Genomic DNA, 18001 nt, shown 5'->3' with positions numbered 1-18001 from the left:
TGTGTGGGGGGGAGAGGTGCTGCTGGTTACCTTTATTGAAGGACAGTATTTGAGAACCAATATTTGGGTGTTGCATGTGCTCATGGCTACCAAGGTATCACTTCTAGTCTCTTTTAGTGGACAGAGCAAGAAAAGGTATGTATGTAGGTACATATCTCTATCTGTGCATATATATAATTTTGTTTCCTTTGAAAAAGTTCGTATTAATACTTCCGTCAACACTATGAGGTTTATTGTACCCTTCCCCCCTTTCATGTTTTAAATCATTTCTCTGACACTGAGAAACCTAGCTCCCCCTTTCCTCAATATATTTACTTATTTGCTCAATTTACTTATGTGTTTAATGTAACCGAATGCTGGCTGATGTGCCATTAAGACAGCCAAGTGGAAATATATAGTTGACAGGTAGAAATGTAGGTCTGGAGTTCAGATCCAGGTCTGGATGGAGACACAGATTTATCTGTGAGCTGTTTATAGGCAAGCAAAGATAGAGAAGCCTATGAATGAATTTGAGAAGAAACAGCCAAAGAGGAAAATCAGAAAGAGTAGAATTGCATAAGCAAAAGAGATAGGTTTCAAATAACACTGGCCAATTGTGTCAATACTGAGAGATTCATTAAGGACAGGAAAAGCATCTATTGACTTTTGCTATGTGGAGGTCATTGATGACTTTGGCAGGAGTGGTTTGAATGGAGTGATGTGGGCGGAGGTCAGAATGCAATAAGTTGATCGAATAGGAGATGAGAAAACAGAAAGCAAGTGTAAATTGTTACCATCAGAGAATCTGTGGGTTGTGATTGAAAACAGAGACTCTGCTGACCAGAAGGGGATACAGGGTTGTGTGCAGATGCAGTAGATTGTGTAAACGTAAGCCAGATAGGTGCAGGTGGGAAAGTAATGACACATCTTGTTGACATCACCATTCCTTGTGATGCTTAACACTTTTAAAGACTGAACACTGAGCTAAAAGGAACCTTGGTGGTCATCTACTCTAACCTTATAAACCAAGAAAATGGGCCCAGAAAGGGAAAGGGGTGTGTGCTCAAGGTTGGCCTGTAAAAATATTCAAATCATTTTACTCCCCACAGATTTTTTTATCACTCTTTTCTTATTTCATAAAATAAGTACCATAACTCCTAGTACCTTATTTAGTGCTTACAATTTTTTATTTTGCAATAATTATAGACTTACAGGAAGTTGCAAAAATAGTACAGTGGGTCCCATGTACCCTTCGCCCAGTTTCCCCCAGTAATGAGAGGTTACATAAGTATAGTACAACTTCAAAACCAACATATTGAAAATGGTATAATACTCCTTACTAGACTACAGACCTATTCAGATTCACCCAATCTTACATGCCTTCATTTGTGGGTGTGTGTAAGTCTGTCACTTTAGCAGATATAAACTCATTTAATCAATACCATAATCAAGATACAGAACTGTTCCGTCAGCACAAAGGAATTCCTTGTGTTATCCATTGATAGTCACACATATCCCATACCCCTCCAGTACCTATCCCTGGCAACCATTAATCTTTTCTTCATTTCAATAATGTTGTCATTTCAAGAATGTTATATAAATCCAATCATATAGAATGTGACCTTTTGAGACTGGCTTTTTTCATTCATCATATTATCCTTGAGGCCCATCCAAGTTGTATCGATAGTCTGTTCCTTTTCATTAAAGAGTAGTATTCCATGGTATGGATGGGTGGTTTAGCCCATCTTACAGGAAGTTGCAATTACAGGAAGTTACTCACTCAATTACAGGATATCTGGGTTGCTTCCAGCTTAGGGCTATTACAAATAAAACTGCTAAGGACATCTGTGTATAAGTTTTCATACCACACAGGTTTTCATTTCTCTGTGATAAATGTCCAGGAGTTCAACTACTGAGTCGTGTGGTATGTGTATGTTTAAGTTTGTTAACATTTCCGAACTCTTTTCCTGAGTGGCTGTATCATTTTACATTCTTATCAGCCATGCATGAAAGATCCAGTTTGTATGCTCACCAGCATCTAGTATTTTCAATATTTTTGTTTTAGCCATTCTGATAAGTAGACATAAATCATTGTGGTTTTAATTTCCATTCCCTGATGACTAATGAAGTTCAACATCTTTTCATGTGCTTATTTGTCATCCATATATCCTTTAGTGAAATGTCCTTATGTCTTTTGCTGATTTTCTGATTGCTTGTTTTTTACTGTTATATATTCTAAATTGATCATATATATGGTTTGAAAATTAATTCTCTTCCTCCTGTTAATTTTTTTGTAGAGCAAAAGTTTTCATTTTGATGAAGTTCAATATATTAACTTTTTCCTTTTAGGATTGTGCTTTTGGGGTGAAGGCCAAAAACTTGTTGCCTAGCCCAAGGTCCTGAAGATTTTTCCATGATTTTACTTTAAAAACATTATAGTTTTATATCTTACATCTAAGTCCATGATACATTTTGAGTTAATTTTTGTATAAGGTATGCAGTTTCGGTCAATGTTCTCTCTCTCTCTCTCTCTCTCTCTCTCTCTCTTTCTTTCTTTCTTTTTTGCCTACGGGTGTCCAATTACTCCAGCATCATGTGTTGAAAACACTATCCTTCCTCCATTGAGCTGCTTCTGTACCTTCATCAAAATCAGTTGGGTATATACCATACCATCTTGATTACTCTAGCTTTCTAGTAAGTCTTGAAGTCAGGTAATGTGAATCCTCCAACTTTTTCTTCAAAATTGATTTAGCTTAATTAATTTTACACCTGGATTTTTTCATCCTTCCTATAGGGAAAGAAAAGAACAGAGAAGAGCTGTGGCTATGGAAAATTAGGGAAAATAATTGCATTTCACTGCATATGCCCTATGGTAGCAGTTTTCAGACTTTAGTATGCCTTAGGATCATCTGGGGAGTTCATGAAAATACCTGGGTTCCACCCCCAGAGATGAATTTTGACTTCCAAGTGATTCTGGTGCAGGTGGTTCTGGACCACACTATGAAATATGAAAAACAATAATCTAAGGAGGAATAAGGAAAAAAAAACACAACCCTTTGTCACTGTTGTTGAGATTGAGGTTCCCTTTGTTTTCTTTCTTTCCACCTCCTCCAATTCCCACTTTAATTTCTAGTATGAAACAGGCTTGACTCTTTTCTGAAGACATACTCACCGTTTGTGGTTACACATAGTAAGAATAATGCAACAGAACTTTCTGAAGTATGATTTTTGTTACATCCTAAATCCTACATATTTCTGGAAAAAACACATTTATGTTACAGGAAGTTCCTAGGTAAATAGGATCTGCTTGATACAAATTTGCTTGACAGTCAAACATGATAGAACTCATCTATTTGGTTAGAAAGGCACCCACGTAGATTCAACTTTGATAGGTATCTCAGAATCCATAGTTCAGAGATCAAGAAGGAAGACATAACTAACCCTTGTGTACTTATTTACTTGTCCATCATAAACATTGTAGCTACCAAACTGAAACATTACTCTCCTTCTTTTAGCTTATTCTAGGGAGTGTATCTGAAAATGGAAATAAAGATTTCCAAGTTAAACAAGGAGAAAATAAACATTTAAAATAAATAAACTCCCCAGACATCTTGTTACAGGTTGTCCTTGCCAGTGTATCTTCCATCGACTTTAGAAAAAAAAAACTTTCATATTCTACTTAAATCATCTTGCATATGCCCTTTGTGGGCTGGTTACAGGTACGTAGGAAGGTTCATTAAACCCCAATGAAGCTTTTAGGAAGACATCTTGTGTTTAGTCCATGCATAAAACTCCTCCCTTGGGATATAAAAAGAGCTATTCCATTGTCTGCCTACACACGAGGTGTGTGAATTTCCAGACCATTGAAAAAAAAGGTTTTTTACCCCATTTTGTCTCCCACTTTATTCTAGAGAAGAAAGTTCTTGCATAAGCTCTTCCTTTTCTTGTTGCAACTCCTGCAAATGCTGCTGGTTTTGCTCCAGTCTGTCCTCCAACCACTGTAGGAGAGGCCCGCTGACTGCTGACATCTGACTGCACAGATTCTTGGTAAACACTTCAATAGGAAAAACACAGATGAGACAACACTCCACCACCAAAAGCCCCCCAGCTGTGAGCACAGAAAGAAGGGGTTGGAAGCCGAAGTAGAAAAAGTGCGGTAAGTAGGACAGGCCAGCCAGTGGAAAGACAGAACAGCCAAGCAAAGATACCTATTCTGAGGCCATCGTGAGCATCCCTGGATCCATAAGCCAGAGGAGAGCCTGGCTAAGCAGAAAGCAGAAGAAGACCAGCTCTTTACTCCCTTAGGCAAAAGCGCTAAGAGCTACAGAAGGTTTCTTTCCCCAGCCCAGTGTAAATGACCATAACTTGCTAGAGAGGTAGAACTCTGCCTTCTGCAACTTAGTTTCCCACAAGTCCAGTAGGAAAACTGCCTAAGAAATGCTATGTACATTGAAAAAATCAGTATACTGATTCAATCCTCCCTTTTAAAATGAGGAAACACCAGCGAGATGAAGCGTAAGGGACTTATCATCTTTCATGTCTTTTACTGTGAATGTTCCACTCACGGTGAGACCAGGATTCGATGGCACTCTTTTTAAAACAAATTCAACCTAATGGAAATATCTTTTTCTCTCTCATATTACTTGACTTACTGAAAATGACCACTGTAATACTGCGGGGTATACCTTCCAAAATATAGGTATACATACATATATATATATATATATATATATATATATATATATATATATATATATATATATATATATATATATATATATATATATATATGTGTGTATATACGTGTGTGTGTATACTTTTGAATAAAAACTGTATGGTTGTGGATGTTACTTTTTCTCCAAATGATATTCCATGGTCATCTTTCTGTGTCAGTAAAAATCTAGTTTTCCTTCTGAAGGGCTACACAATATTCAAAAGAATGGATGTGCAATTTAATAAGTCCTCTATTGATGCACCTTTCGGCAGCATCCAATTTTTTGCTATTTCAAAGACTGCAATTAATACCCCTTTAAATTTATTTTTGCACACTTGTCCTACAAGCTTTTCATGGATACATTCATAGAAATGGAACTGCTATATTCAAGTCCATGTGTATTTTAAAACTGATTATCCAGTAGTTTCCAGATTGTGCCGAATGGTACCTCCAGGAACCGAACATGGGAGTGTTCATTTTTCCCACATCCTCACGTGTTTCTCTTTCAATTTAATCTTTGTCAAAAGAAAATGTGAAAAATTGATTATTTTCTCTTAATCCACACTTCTTTTAAAGATTACTGTGAATAATTTGGTTTTCTGGTAGGAGTCTGTGAAAGTCTTTAATTCTTATTTAGTCTTTTCTTTTGCGAGTTCAGGGTTTCAGATTATACTTAAGCCATTACCTCCCCAGACTTTGAGAACTATCCTCTTATATTTGACTCCTGTATTTTTTTTCCTTTTAAAAATGAGCTTCACAGGGGTATAATTTACAGAGAATAATATGACCTCATTTTAAGTGTTCAGTTCAATGAGTTTTGACAAATGCGTACCGTTGGTAACCACTCCTGGTCAGGGTATGGATCATTTCCATCAGCCCCGAGGCTCCTCTGTAGCTCCTTTCACAGTCAACGCCCCTTCACCTCTGGCCCCAGCAGCTACTAATGAGCTTGCTGTCACCAAAGGTTAGTTTTGCCTAGTCTTGAATTTCATGTAAGTGGAATGGTAGAGTATGCAGCATTTTGTGTGATGCTTCTTCCACTTGTCACACTGCTCTGGAGATTCGTCCAGGTTTGTTCACGTATCAGTAGCTGTTCTTTTTGTTGTTGAACCGAGGTCCGTTGTGTGGATGGCTCACGCTTTGTCCACTCATCCACAGACAGACACTTGGGTGTTTCCACTCTTTGGCTACTATGAATCATGCTGCTAGGAACATTCCCGTGCACAGTTTTGTTTGAACACTTGTTTTCAACTCTTTGGGGTATATGCCTAGGAGAGGAACTGATGCTGGGCCATTTGGTCACTATAATTACTGACCTCTTTCCCAAAGTGATACACCATATTGAATCTAAATGTTTAATTCTATCTGAAATTTGTTTTTGTGTAGGATGCTAGGTAGGAATCGAATTTTCCTCCAAATGGAAATAAACGAATATAAGTCCAGGAAGGTGAAAACTGTCTCTCTTGTTCAGCACTGTACCCCAGTGCCTAGACTAGTGCCTGAGAGTAGGCACTCAAACGTTTCTTGAATGAATAAACTTAACAAATGAACTGTCCCAATACTGTTTAGTGAATAATTCACCCTTTTTTACTGATTTGAAGCAACATCTTCCTTAAATATAAATTCTTCTATATATATGGGCCAATTTTGGGGGCTCTGTTCAGTTCTGCTGATTTATTTGTCCACTTCTGACTTAAATTTCTTTGCCTTTAGAGTCTCGCTACATTTTATATATGACCAACTTTTAACTCTTTGTCATGTTTTACTTTCAGATAGAAACGATGAGACAGATACACTAAGCCATCTCGCTCTCCTTTTTCTCTCAGAGTATTTGCTTGTAACACTTGAAGGCCTTCCCCTTTTTCTTCATTGGTGACTTTGCCAGCCACTAGGGAAGATTGCACAGAATGGCCTGAGAGTCAAGGTTACACCAGAAATGTGGGTGGGTAGGTGTATATGTTGGGGAAAAGTAATTTTGTAAGTCGTATTGAGCTTGCTGTCCTTTGGCCTTGTATAGGAATTCCTTCTGTATCTATTGACACAAAACGATTTCTTCCATTATGCCCTCCTTTGATCCTTTTGTCTGTCTATCTCTTTCAACTCACACCACAATAGGCTGCTAGTGGTATGCTAGAACCAGCTTAGACCAGCTCATAAGAGCCAACTGTTGAATTTCAGGAAGCATGTGATCTGACTGAAGCCATATTACTTGTTTAAAACCTGCCATGATAGGGGCATTATACCATGGCAACTGGCAAACACACCAAGTCAGGGCCCTCCCCCCTCCGAGAACTGGTTGTTAAACATGTCCCAGCACACCACTGACGAGGCCTATCATAAAGCTTGTTCCTGTCCTTCCTCCAGTCTTATTCTAGGTAGCATTTAGATTATTCAAGGGTCCACGGCTCTGAACAGAAAAGTTGGTAGCAAGATGAATGAATGGCAAAGCTCTTGGGAAAGGAAACTTAAGCATAACTTGTACCCATCACTTCAATCACTTAAACAAAATTAGCTTCTGTCAGCTAAGTATTTCAGAGATCACCGCCTATACTCAAGAAAAATAATCTTACCTGAGCCATTATGGATCTTGGTTACTGAGTCCAGATGTGTAAGGCTAAAGGGATAAAATAGTTTAGGTGAGTAACAAAGCAGCAGTGAAGTGAAAACAAAATGGTCACAGACTACATAACAAAACGATCAACTGCACCAGACCTCTGCCATCTGCATTAGATGAATATGCATAATTTAAATTCCCATTATTGTTACAATTTTCATGATTTTTAAGATGTGATTTTATGCAGAACTTCGAGATAACTCAGAGATAATTTTGAAGTTACTGTCTCTCATTGAAGCCTTCACACAGTATACATTTATTGGGCAAGACCCAGTGCATGGCCACAGGGCTACTAAGATACTGTAGCTGATTTTTTTTTTACAACCAAAAAAGTGTCTTTGCCCTTGAAGGTTCCAATGTGATAAACACATGTTAAGAGATTGTTATCATGCAGTGTGAGGAACACTATGGTTGGAAACCTCTGTAAAGCATTGTCACAGACAAGTGACAGGGAAGGGGCTCCAGAGTTGACCTGCTGAAGATGAAAGGACAGAAGAGGAGAACAGGGCCCGGGCCTGAGAAGTGGAGCCCAGGAGCGCGGAAGGTCTCTACCTGTGGATCCTCCGATACGCATCCTGCTCCTCTTGGCACAGGATCTTGGGCAGCTCGACTGCTGATTCAAGGCACACTTTTCCAATGGTTACATGAGGTACGATGTGGATTGGGATTTCAATTCTCTCGTACCTGCAAGACAACCAATTCAGGTCACTTTTTTGTTTGTTTCCAGCTTTATTCAGGTATAACTGACAAGGAGGAATTTTACACACACACACATATATGTACATATATGTGTGTGTATACATATATACATACATATGGTTTACAAATTGATATTTTGATACGTATGTCTTGTGAAATGATCACTGCATTCAAGCTAATTAAAATATCCATCACCTCACACAATTACCTCTTTTTGTGGTGAGAACACTTAAGATTTACTTTCTTAGCAAATTCCAAGTCTATAATACAATATTGTTAACTGTAGCTGCCATGTTGAACATTAGATTTCCAGAACTCATTCATCCTGAAACTGTACCCTTTGGCTAACACTTCCTCATTTTCTCCTCCATCACCCCGCCTCTGGCAACCACCATTCTACTCTCTGCTTCTATGAATTTGACTAGTTTAGATTCCACATATAAGTGAGACATGCAATATTTATCTTTCTGTACCTGGCTTATTTCACTTAGCATAATGTTCTCCAGGTTCATCCATAATGTTGCAAATGGTATGTCTATATACACACACATATACACACACCACATTTTATTTATCCACTTGTCCACTGACAGACATGTAGGTTGTTTTAGTATCTTAGCTATTGTGAATAATGCTGCAATGAACATGGGAGTGCAGATATCATTCTGAGCTCCAGATTTCATTGCCTTTGAATATATACCAAGAAGTGGCTCAGTTTTTAATGCTGAGTTGTCATAATGAGAAATTCTCTACAGTTTTAATAGAAATTTGGGGCTATGGCATGCTTCAAAGGTTAAACATTCCTGTAATTCATTTAGTATCTCAACTTCAAAGTGGATAGAGTTCAAACTGAGTTCACCAGAGGAGAAAATTAAAAGCACATTTGCAGGGTCAGTATTTTCTAGCATCATAGAAAATCTGAGGCCAATTCTGTAAACTTAACAAAAGCCTTCAGAGCCCAAGGCTCTTATGCTTGCTCTCCAGAGAAGGGTAATCACTATTTAACACTATTTTCAGTCAGGAAGTTGCCAGTGAGGTTGAACACATTGATCACAAAGCCTGGAGAAGAGGACTGGCAGACTCTTCAATGACTCCATTAGACTCATTATGTAGATGAGATTACTCCTCTAAATGTTCGCTTGTTCTAACTCAGTGTTCGCCAATGGCCCTCACTTCCTATTCACTCTCCTGGGGGGAAATAGGTAAGAAATTCACAAATACTTGCATTTCCATGCTAGTGTGGCAGAAACAGATATGCTTGCTACCAAAGCCAACCTACTTCTCACCCCAAATACAGCTGAACTCCGCCTACCAGAAGGTTCAGTGGAACAACCAGGCTGAGGGCCCCTGGCCTTGTGAGACCACATTAGCACACAGGGATATAGCAGCATAAGATCTAGCTCCCCTCTCTCTTTCCTACCCAGCAGAATGTTTCTGGGCCCCATACCACAATGTGTGCGTCGACAGAACACAAATGATGAAGGATAACAAGCACCTCTCCCTTCCCAATATCCAAGTTGTCAGGGAGAAAGTCATGTAAGAGTACATAGTAGCTGCTTGTGGTTTGCAGAAGGTCCTCTGAAGTCATACACAGTGACTGTTATTACTGACTTTTCCAGAAAACCTGAAGAAGTCAATATGCTGCTGCTATTAGTCTGCTTACCAGGGTTTCCCACTGAGTTTGTGAGGACCATGAGCACAAATGGTTCCAGTGGTCCACTGAGACTGGGCACACATCTTCATAAATTCTTAGTGGGAATAGCTACAGGTTCTGTGAGTTTACTCAAAACTACAATCCCAACCTAGGTAGGTAGAGATCCAAAGCTTAGCAGGGATTCTGCCTCTGCTAATGAACTAGATGGTTAAGACCAATCATCCCGTTGAGAGCAACTAGAATAGCTGGGCCAAATAAAATGGCAGCTGTTGGAAATTACTAGATAGTTACCGAAGCAGAAATTGTGGGGTCAAGGTCCGGAAGAGGAGGAAACTTCAGAGAGATGAGCCTGACATTCAAAGACAGTCTTCCTGGAAAGGCATCTGCTGATTCCAGAGGAGGAAGCTTATTGGCTGGGAAGCTGAAGAGAATTTCCAAAAGGGCTTATGTGTTTTGGGCGACAAAATTAGGATTCAGGGCCTATCAAGGCAGGGAGAGGCCCTAGTAAAATGTTTCCAGGCTTTGGGTTGGGACGTCAACAGTATATATACTAGGAGTAAAATTAGACCAGCCCTTACAGGGACTGGAGGCCCAACTTTGAATCATCTCAATTCCTAATTGGATTAATGTGAGCTGATAATCCTGCTACCAGTTATGATGTAGAAGGTCACCAAAGAGCATTACACTGACCATATCAACAAGAAAACAGGTAAAACAAAAAAATATCAATTAAAGACAAGACGTACATCAGCTGAAATGGATTTTAATAACAGGACCCAATTAAATGTTATCTACAAAAAACTCACTTCAGATGTAAGGTCACACTTAGGCTGAAAGCGAAAATATGGAAAAAGATATTCTGTGCAAATAGTAACTGAAAGAGAGCAGGGCTATACCTACAGCAGACAAAATAGACTATAAGTCAAAAACTGTTACAAGGACAAAGCAGGACATTATATAAGGATGAAAGGGTCACTTAACCAAGAGGTTAAATAATTATAAATATTTACATACCACATCAGAGCTCCCAAATATATGAAGTAAACAGACAAGAGTTGAAGAGATAGATTGACAGCAACACAACAATAGTAGGTGATGTCAATATCCCTCTTTCAATAACTGATTGAACAATCAGGCAGAATAAGGAAATAAGAGGACCTGAACAACACTATAGATTAATTGGACCCAACAGATATATACAGAATAGTTCACCCAACAACAGTAAAATTTACATTCTTCTTCTTGAATGCATGTGAAACATTCTCTAGGATTCATTGTGAGTATTCAGCATACAAATCTTGTATATGTTTTGTTGTTTCTATTTGCACACAACACTATTATCTATCTGTATGAGTTTAGCAAAGTCGCAGAATACAAGATTAACACAAAAAAATCAGTTCTGTTTTTATATTCTAACAGTGAATATTTATAAATGGAAGTGTTTTTTTAAAAATGCCCTTCAAAATAGCATTATTGTGAATAATGCTATAATAGGCGTGCAAATATCTTTCAGATCCTGCTTTCAATTCTGTTGGATATATACCCAGCGGGGGTTGCTGAATCATACCATAATTTTAGCTTTAATTTTTTTTAACATGTTGCATACGGATCACGAGAATCTTCATGAGGGATTTAAACCCCGCCGTATGCAATGTGTTAAGGAACTGCCATATTGTTTTCCATAGATGCTGCACCATTTCATATCCCCACCAATAGGGCACAAGGATTCCAACTTTTTCACATCCTCACCAAACACTTGTTCTTTTCCATGTTTTGGATAGACATCTTAATGAGTGTGAGGTAGCTCATTGTTTTGATTTGCATTTCTCTAATGATTAGTGATACTGAGCATCTTCTCTTATGTGTGTTGACCATTTGTCTATCTTCTTTGAAGAAATGTACACTTGAGTCCTTTGCCCACTTTTAAATTGAGTTGTTTTGTTGTTGTTGAGTTGTAGGAATTCTCTATATTCTGACTATCAACCCCTCATAAGATACATAATTTGCAAAAATTTCCCCCATTCTGTAGGAGGCCTTTTCACTCAATTGTGTCCTTTGAAGCACAAAAGTGTTTTTTGTGTGTGTGTGTGTGTGTGTGTGTGTTTTTAAGTTTAATGTAGTTCATTTGTCTATGTTTGCTTTTGTTGCCTGTGCTTTTGGTATCCTATCCAAGAAGTCAATGCCAAATTCAATCTTGTGAGCTTTCACGTTTTCTTCTAGGAGTTTTATAGTTTTAGGTCCTTATATTTGGGTTTTTATTCCATTTTGAGTTAATTTTTGTATATGATGTATATGCACATTCTCCCTATGTCTGCACGGTTTTCTATGGGTACTCTGGTTTCCTCCCACATCCCAAACATGTGCATGTGAGGTGAATTGGCGCGTCTACATTGTCCCAGTGGGAGTAAGTGGGTGTGTGTGAGTGTGATGTGCCCCATGATGGAAGGACGTCCTGTCCAGGGAAGGTCCTCACCTTGCACCTTGAGCTGCCAGGAGAGGCTCTGGCCATCTGCGACCCTGAACTGAAATAAGTGGGTTGGAAGATTATCTTACTTGTTTCTATCAATCTTTCTTAAATGTACATATAAGCTCAAATTTATTTCAATGTTTAATGTTAGAAGTGTTTCATGTCTTTTAAAAAAAACATACTACAATTTAAAAATATTAATAGCACAGTAAAAATATCAGCTATTGCATATGTATGTTGCAAGATGACAATGATAATAAAGCTTATAAGTATTGTGCAGTGATAACATACCCAGAACAGTAAATGAGGTATCTTTAAATAAACTAGTTTCAGAATAAGGACATGTGGTTGCAAATTACAAGATCAAGAATGCAGTGAACGGAACTGAATGCTCAGGTCTTTATTTAGAAGTTTGGTGATAGTTTTGTGACCAGGAACTTGTTGATATCAATTAGCTTATGGTCAAATTGGTTTCATTATATGTCACTTCACTTAAAGTTACAGTTTCCAAGAACCCATTGACGGCATTAAGTAAGGATTTACTGTACGCAACTGAGAAGGCATAGCAGGAGAAACAACCAACCATGAAAGGCTTCAGGTTTTGGGCTTTTACCCCTGAGGGCATTAGGGAGCAGGGCCATTTTTAGAAAAGCTACGGCATAGATCCCAGATTGGGAGGAAGGAAGACTGGAGCACAATGGGTGGATGAAATGAAAACCAAAACTAAAAGACTTAAAAAAACATAATGAGAATGAAAATACTACTACTATCCCAGCATGTATGGGATATATTTAAAGCAGAGATAAGTAGAAATTCATAGCCTTAAGTGCATATCAATAAAAATGAAAGACTAAAAATATATTAATTAAATTCCAAACTCCAAATGCTAAGATAAAGCACAACAAAATAACCAAAATAAGACATAAGGAAATAACGAAAGAAATAAGGAAACAAAAGAAAAATTAATGAGGTCAGGAGTGAACAAACAATCAAATTAATAAATAAAAATAATTGGGGGAAATTAACAAAATAGACATACCACTAGCTAACATAATCATGGGGGGGGGGAGGAAAAAAGCACAGATATGCAAAATATGAAACGACAAGGAGGAGAGAACTAATGAAATAGAAAAGCGCTAAAACACCATAAAAGACTATCTGGCAGATAGCTCTCTACGCAAATAAATATGAAAATGAGACAAAATGGATATAACTTCTTTGGAAAATACAGTTTACCAAAATTAACACCATCAGGGAAGTGACAACAACTACACTACAAAAACCCCATAGCAGAAATAAAGAAATATATAAAGAACTACCTCTCAAATAAAAGGTCCTGTTGCTTTCATAGGGGTATACTGAAATCTGATAAAAACAGTACCAAAAAAATTCTAAAAAGTTATAAATTATGACTATAGATGCAAAAGTACTAAATAAAATATTAGCAAATATAGCCCAATACCACATTAAGACAACCTAGGAGGATATTTTTCCAAAAAGTTAAGCTTGGTTCAATAGTAGGAAATCTATTAACACATCACATTAATATATCAGAAGAAAGTCAGTCATAATTGCTTTCAGAGATACTGAAAAACTTAACAAAATTCAACACTCATTCCTGATTTAAAAACAAAATAAGAAATAGCATTTTGTGGATACTTTCTTAATATGGAAAATATGTATTCCTTAGTCCTGAATACAAAGTTACTTAAAGGCAAAACTCTACAGGAATTTCCACAAGGATCAGAAGCAAAGCAAGAATGCCTACTATTTTCACTACCATTTAAATGTTGTAAAGGGAATATCAGGCAATAAAGCTACACATAATAAATAAATTAGAGGCACAGGAATTGGAGAAGTACAACTTTGTATTTACAGATGAGACATGGTATTTATCTGGAAAGCTCTAGAAGATCAAATGTAAAATTAACTGCATGAATTCAGGAAGGTAAAAATTTACATACAGGAATAACAGCCTTCAAATATACAAACAACAAAAAGAGTCACAATGGAAAACATAAACCCATTCAAAATGCACACACACAAAAAAAGAATCGCCTGAGCAGCAAAGTTTGAGAACCCCTGTGTTGAAACACAACCTCCACCCCATTCAGGCCATCTGACATGCCTTTCCTCTACCTGGAGTCCCCCCGCCCCATTTTTACTTGGCTAACTTTTACTCACCCCTCAGAAACCAGCTTAAGAATGCTTTCTTCTACAAAGACTTCCCTGACTGTTCCCTAACTACCTGATAGCACTTATAACAGCTACAACGAATTGTGTAATTCCCTTTTTTCTTTTACCATATGCTTTTTCCCAGCTTTATTGTGATATAGTTGACATGTAACATTGTGTAAGTTTAAGGTGTTTAACGTTCAATACACTTATATATTGCAAAATGACTACCACCACCGTGTTAGCTAACATCTCCATCCATCATATAATTACCAGTTCTTTCTTTGTGGGGAGAATATTTAAGTTCTACTTTCTTTGAGAAGTCATGACACCAGGCCTCATTCTTTACCTATTATAAAAGTCACAATCTCTGGGGGAGGGACCCAGGAATTTAGTGTGTGTGTGTATTTAAAAAAAACATTGAGCAGTCTTAGGTACCCAGCGAAATTGAGAGAAGGTACAGAGATTTCCTACATCCCCCTGGCTCCACACAGGCACAGGCTCTCCCATTATCAGCACCCCCACCAGAGTGGGACATCTGTTACAACTGATGACCCAACATTGATACATCATCATCACCGAGTCCATACTTGACATTAGGGTCACTCCTGATGTTGTACAGCCTATGGGTTTCCACAAGTATATAAGGATATTTGTCTACCATTATGGTATCATACTCTTCTGTGCTCCCTATTCATCCCTGCCTCCTCCCTTACCCCTGGCAATCATTGTTCTTTTTACTGTCAAAAGAGTTTTCCCTTTTATGGCATATCACATAGTTAAAATCATATAGTATGGAGCCTTTTCTGATTGGCTCAGTATATTTTATAAACTGCTCAGGCGATTCCTATGTTCAGCCACGTTTGAGAATAAGTGCTCTAACTCACTTTTCTTCCTCCATACCTTCCAATCTATTCAGTTAAAGCATTCCTTAATTTTTGGTGACAAAATATTCCTTAGAGTTGCAGAGAAGTAAAGCAAGCCTATTACCCTTCTTTATAAAGAAGAAAAAATAAGGTCAGGTACATGAGTTTTCTTTCTAACAATACAGGCAGACCTTGTTTTATTGCACTTCACTTTACTGCGCTTTCACAGACACTGCATTTCTTATAAATTGAAGGCAAGCCCCTGCACCAGCAAAAAGATTACAACTCGCTGAAGGTTCAGATGGTTAGCATTTTTTGGCAATAAATTATTTTTTAATCAAGGTTATGTACATTTTTTTTTAGAGATAATGCTATTGCACACTTCATAGACTACCATATAGTAGAAACATAACTTTTATATGCACTGTGAAACCAAAAAATTCACGTGACTTGCTTTATTGTGATATTCACTTTATTGCAGTGGTCTGGAACCAGACCCACAGTATCTCTGAGGTGTGCCTGTGAAAGAAAGCTTATGATCAGCAAAGTGCTTTCTTGCTAGATGTGAAATCTCAAAGGGACCTTAAGTTCTTCAAACTGTCTTCATTCCTTCTCGTGCTGCAGACATTCAAGATGGGGAAGGTGAGAATTCTGCTAGCTCTAACAAGCTACTTTGTTTACTTTTCTGTGACATTCATTTATGATTTACTGCTTCAAAGGTATATGAGATAGGCTTTAGAGAAACCATGTCATAAAATATATGGCTACTCTAAACATTCACTTGATTCAAACACTGTACTGTACTGGGTCACATAAGGGATTTGGCAATGAGCTTACTTTCCTTTCTTTCAAGATATTTTGTATTCAAACTTATAAAATCCTCTCACTGTGAATATGATGTTAAAGGACCAATCACATTATTCTCTCTCCATTTTAGAGTTTTTAAAAATAAAGTGATTTGGGATTACAAAAAGAAAAAAGATAAAATGGAAATAAACCTAAACAAGAAATGTGCAAAATCTATATGAGAAAAACTGAACACTTTCTTGAAAGACACAAAAATAGAAAAGAGCAAATGGAAGACATCCAGTGTTCTTGGAAGGTCTTATATTAATTTGAACACTCAGAGGCCATTGGAGGATCATGAATTGGCCTCATTTCAATATTGTTGTGTCTCAGGGAATGGGGAAGCCCGGAGACAAGGAGATAGCAGAACAGCCAGTCTGTGCAGCAGGCAGAATACACACATTTATCAATTAAGTTTGTCATCTTATATGGGTGTGTTTTGTGGTGCCCCAAAACAATTACAATCGTGACATCAAAGGTCACTGATCAAGATCACCGTAATGAATCAATAATGTAAAGATTCTGTAGGGTATCCGATGGACACGTGCCCCATGTGGGAGACCACCTCAGGGATGATGTAGATGCCTGATCACTGCACTGTACACCTGAAGCTGAACAATAATGAATGCCAACTATAATTTTATATATATGTATATGTATATATTTACAAGAAGCGGAGTACAGCATTAGGAATAGAGACAGTGGAAATGTAATGGCTGTGTGCGATGTCAGAGGGGTAGTGGATGGGGGAAGGGGGGTTGACACTGTGTGAGGGATATAAATGATAAATGTCTAACTATTACATTGTTTTGTGCACCTGGAACTAATTTAAAAAAATTTTAAAAAAAGAATATATAGGACTGACTGTCCATGAAAGCCATTTTAAAAAAAAAAGGTCACCATAATGAAAAAGTTTGAAATATTGTGAGAATTACCAAAATGTGACAGAGAGACACGAAGTAAGTAAATGTTTTTGATAAAATGTTGCCAATAGACTTGCTCAATGCAGGGCTGCCACACCTTCAATTTATAAAAATCGCAGTATCTGTGAATCACAACAGAAGTGGAGCACAATAAAGGAGGCATATGCCTGTATACTATTGGTAGGAATGTAAAATGGCAAAGCAGTATGGAAAATAGTGCAGGGTTATCAAAAAATTAAAAATAGAAGTACCCTGTGATCCACAAATCCCACTTCTGGGTATTTATCCAAAATAATTGAAATCAGGATCTTAAAAAGATAACTGTACTCTCATGTTCATTGCAGCATTGTTCACAGTAAACGAGACCTGGAAACAACCCAAGTGTCCACTAACAGATGAATGGATAAAAGTATGGCATATACATACAAAGGAATATGATTCAGCCTTAAAAAAGAAGGAAATCTGCCATTTGTGAAAACATGGATAAACCTGGAAGACATTATGCTAAATGAAATAAGCCAGGTACAGAAAGACAAATACAGCGTGATTCCACTTATATGAGGTATCTAAAGTAGTCAAACCCTTAGAAGCAAAGACTGCAACAGTGCTGGTCATTGGATGGGGATACGGGAAAGGGGAGTTTTATTCCATGAGCATAAAGTTCCAGTTATGCTATATGAATAAGTCCTAGAGATCTGCTGTACAACATGGTGCCTATAGTTAACAATAAGGTATTGTGTACTTCAAAATGTGGTAAGAGGATAGATTTCATATTGTCTCCTTACCACAAAAATAAAAACGATAACAAAAATCAAAGGACACAAGAAAACTTTGGAGGTGTTCGATATGTCTATTATCTTGACTGTGGTGATGGTATCACACCTACTTACGTATGTCCAAAGTCATCAAACTGTATACATTAAATATGTGCAGTTCTTTGTATAACACTTTTACCGTAATAAAGCTGTTAAAAACAACAGAAAAACAAAAAGGAAAAAAAGTAGCACTGTGCAGCTAAAATAAGGTCTTAAAGATTAAGGTGATTAAAAAAAACAACAGAACAC

General features: G+C 37.5%; 1 protein-coding gene across 3 annotated transcripts in view; it reads right to left on the bottom strand.

The window, feature by feature from the left end:
- Positions 1-1140: 1140 nt before the first annotated feature.
- Positions 1141-18001, bottom strand: part of BRCC3 (BRCA1/BRCA2-containing complex subunit 3) — a 51478-nt gene continuing 34617 nt past the window's right edge. For all 3 annotated transcript variants that reach the window (XM_019716069.3, XM_019716070.3, XM_019716071.3), the window contains 4 exons: positions 7860-7991; positions 7264-7307; positions 3864-4033; positions 1141-2767 (listed from right to left, as the gene is read on the bottom strand). In XM_019716069.3, the coding sequence (XP_019571628.1) occupies positions 3882-4033; positions 7264-7307; positions 7860-7991 (328 nt within the window). In that variant the 3' untranslated portion in view covers positions 1141-2767; positions 3864-3881. The remainder of the gene's footprint in view (positions 2768-3863; positions 4034-7263; positions 7308-7859; positions 7992-18001) is intronic.

The sequence above is a fragment of the Rhinolophus sinicus genome, chromosome 18 (assembly GCF_057876585.1).
Source record: "Rhinolophus sinicus isolate RSI-liver-muscle chromosome 18, RSI-T2T, whole genome shotgun sequence".
NCBI lineage: Eukaryota > Metazoa > Chordata > Mammalia > Chiroptera > Rhinolophidae > Rhinolophus > Rhinolophus sinicus.
This window is presented reverse-complemented; position numbering and strand designations above follow the sequence as displayed.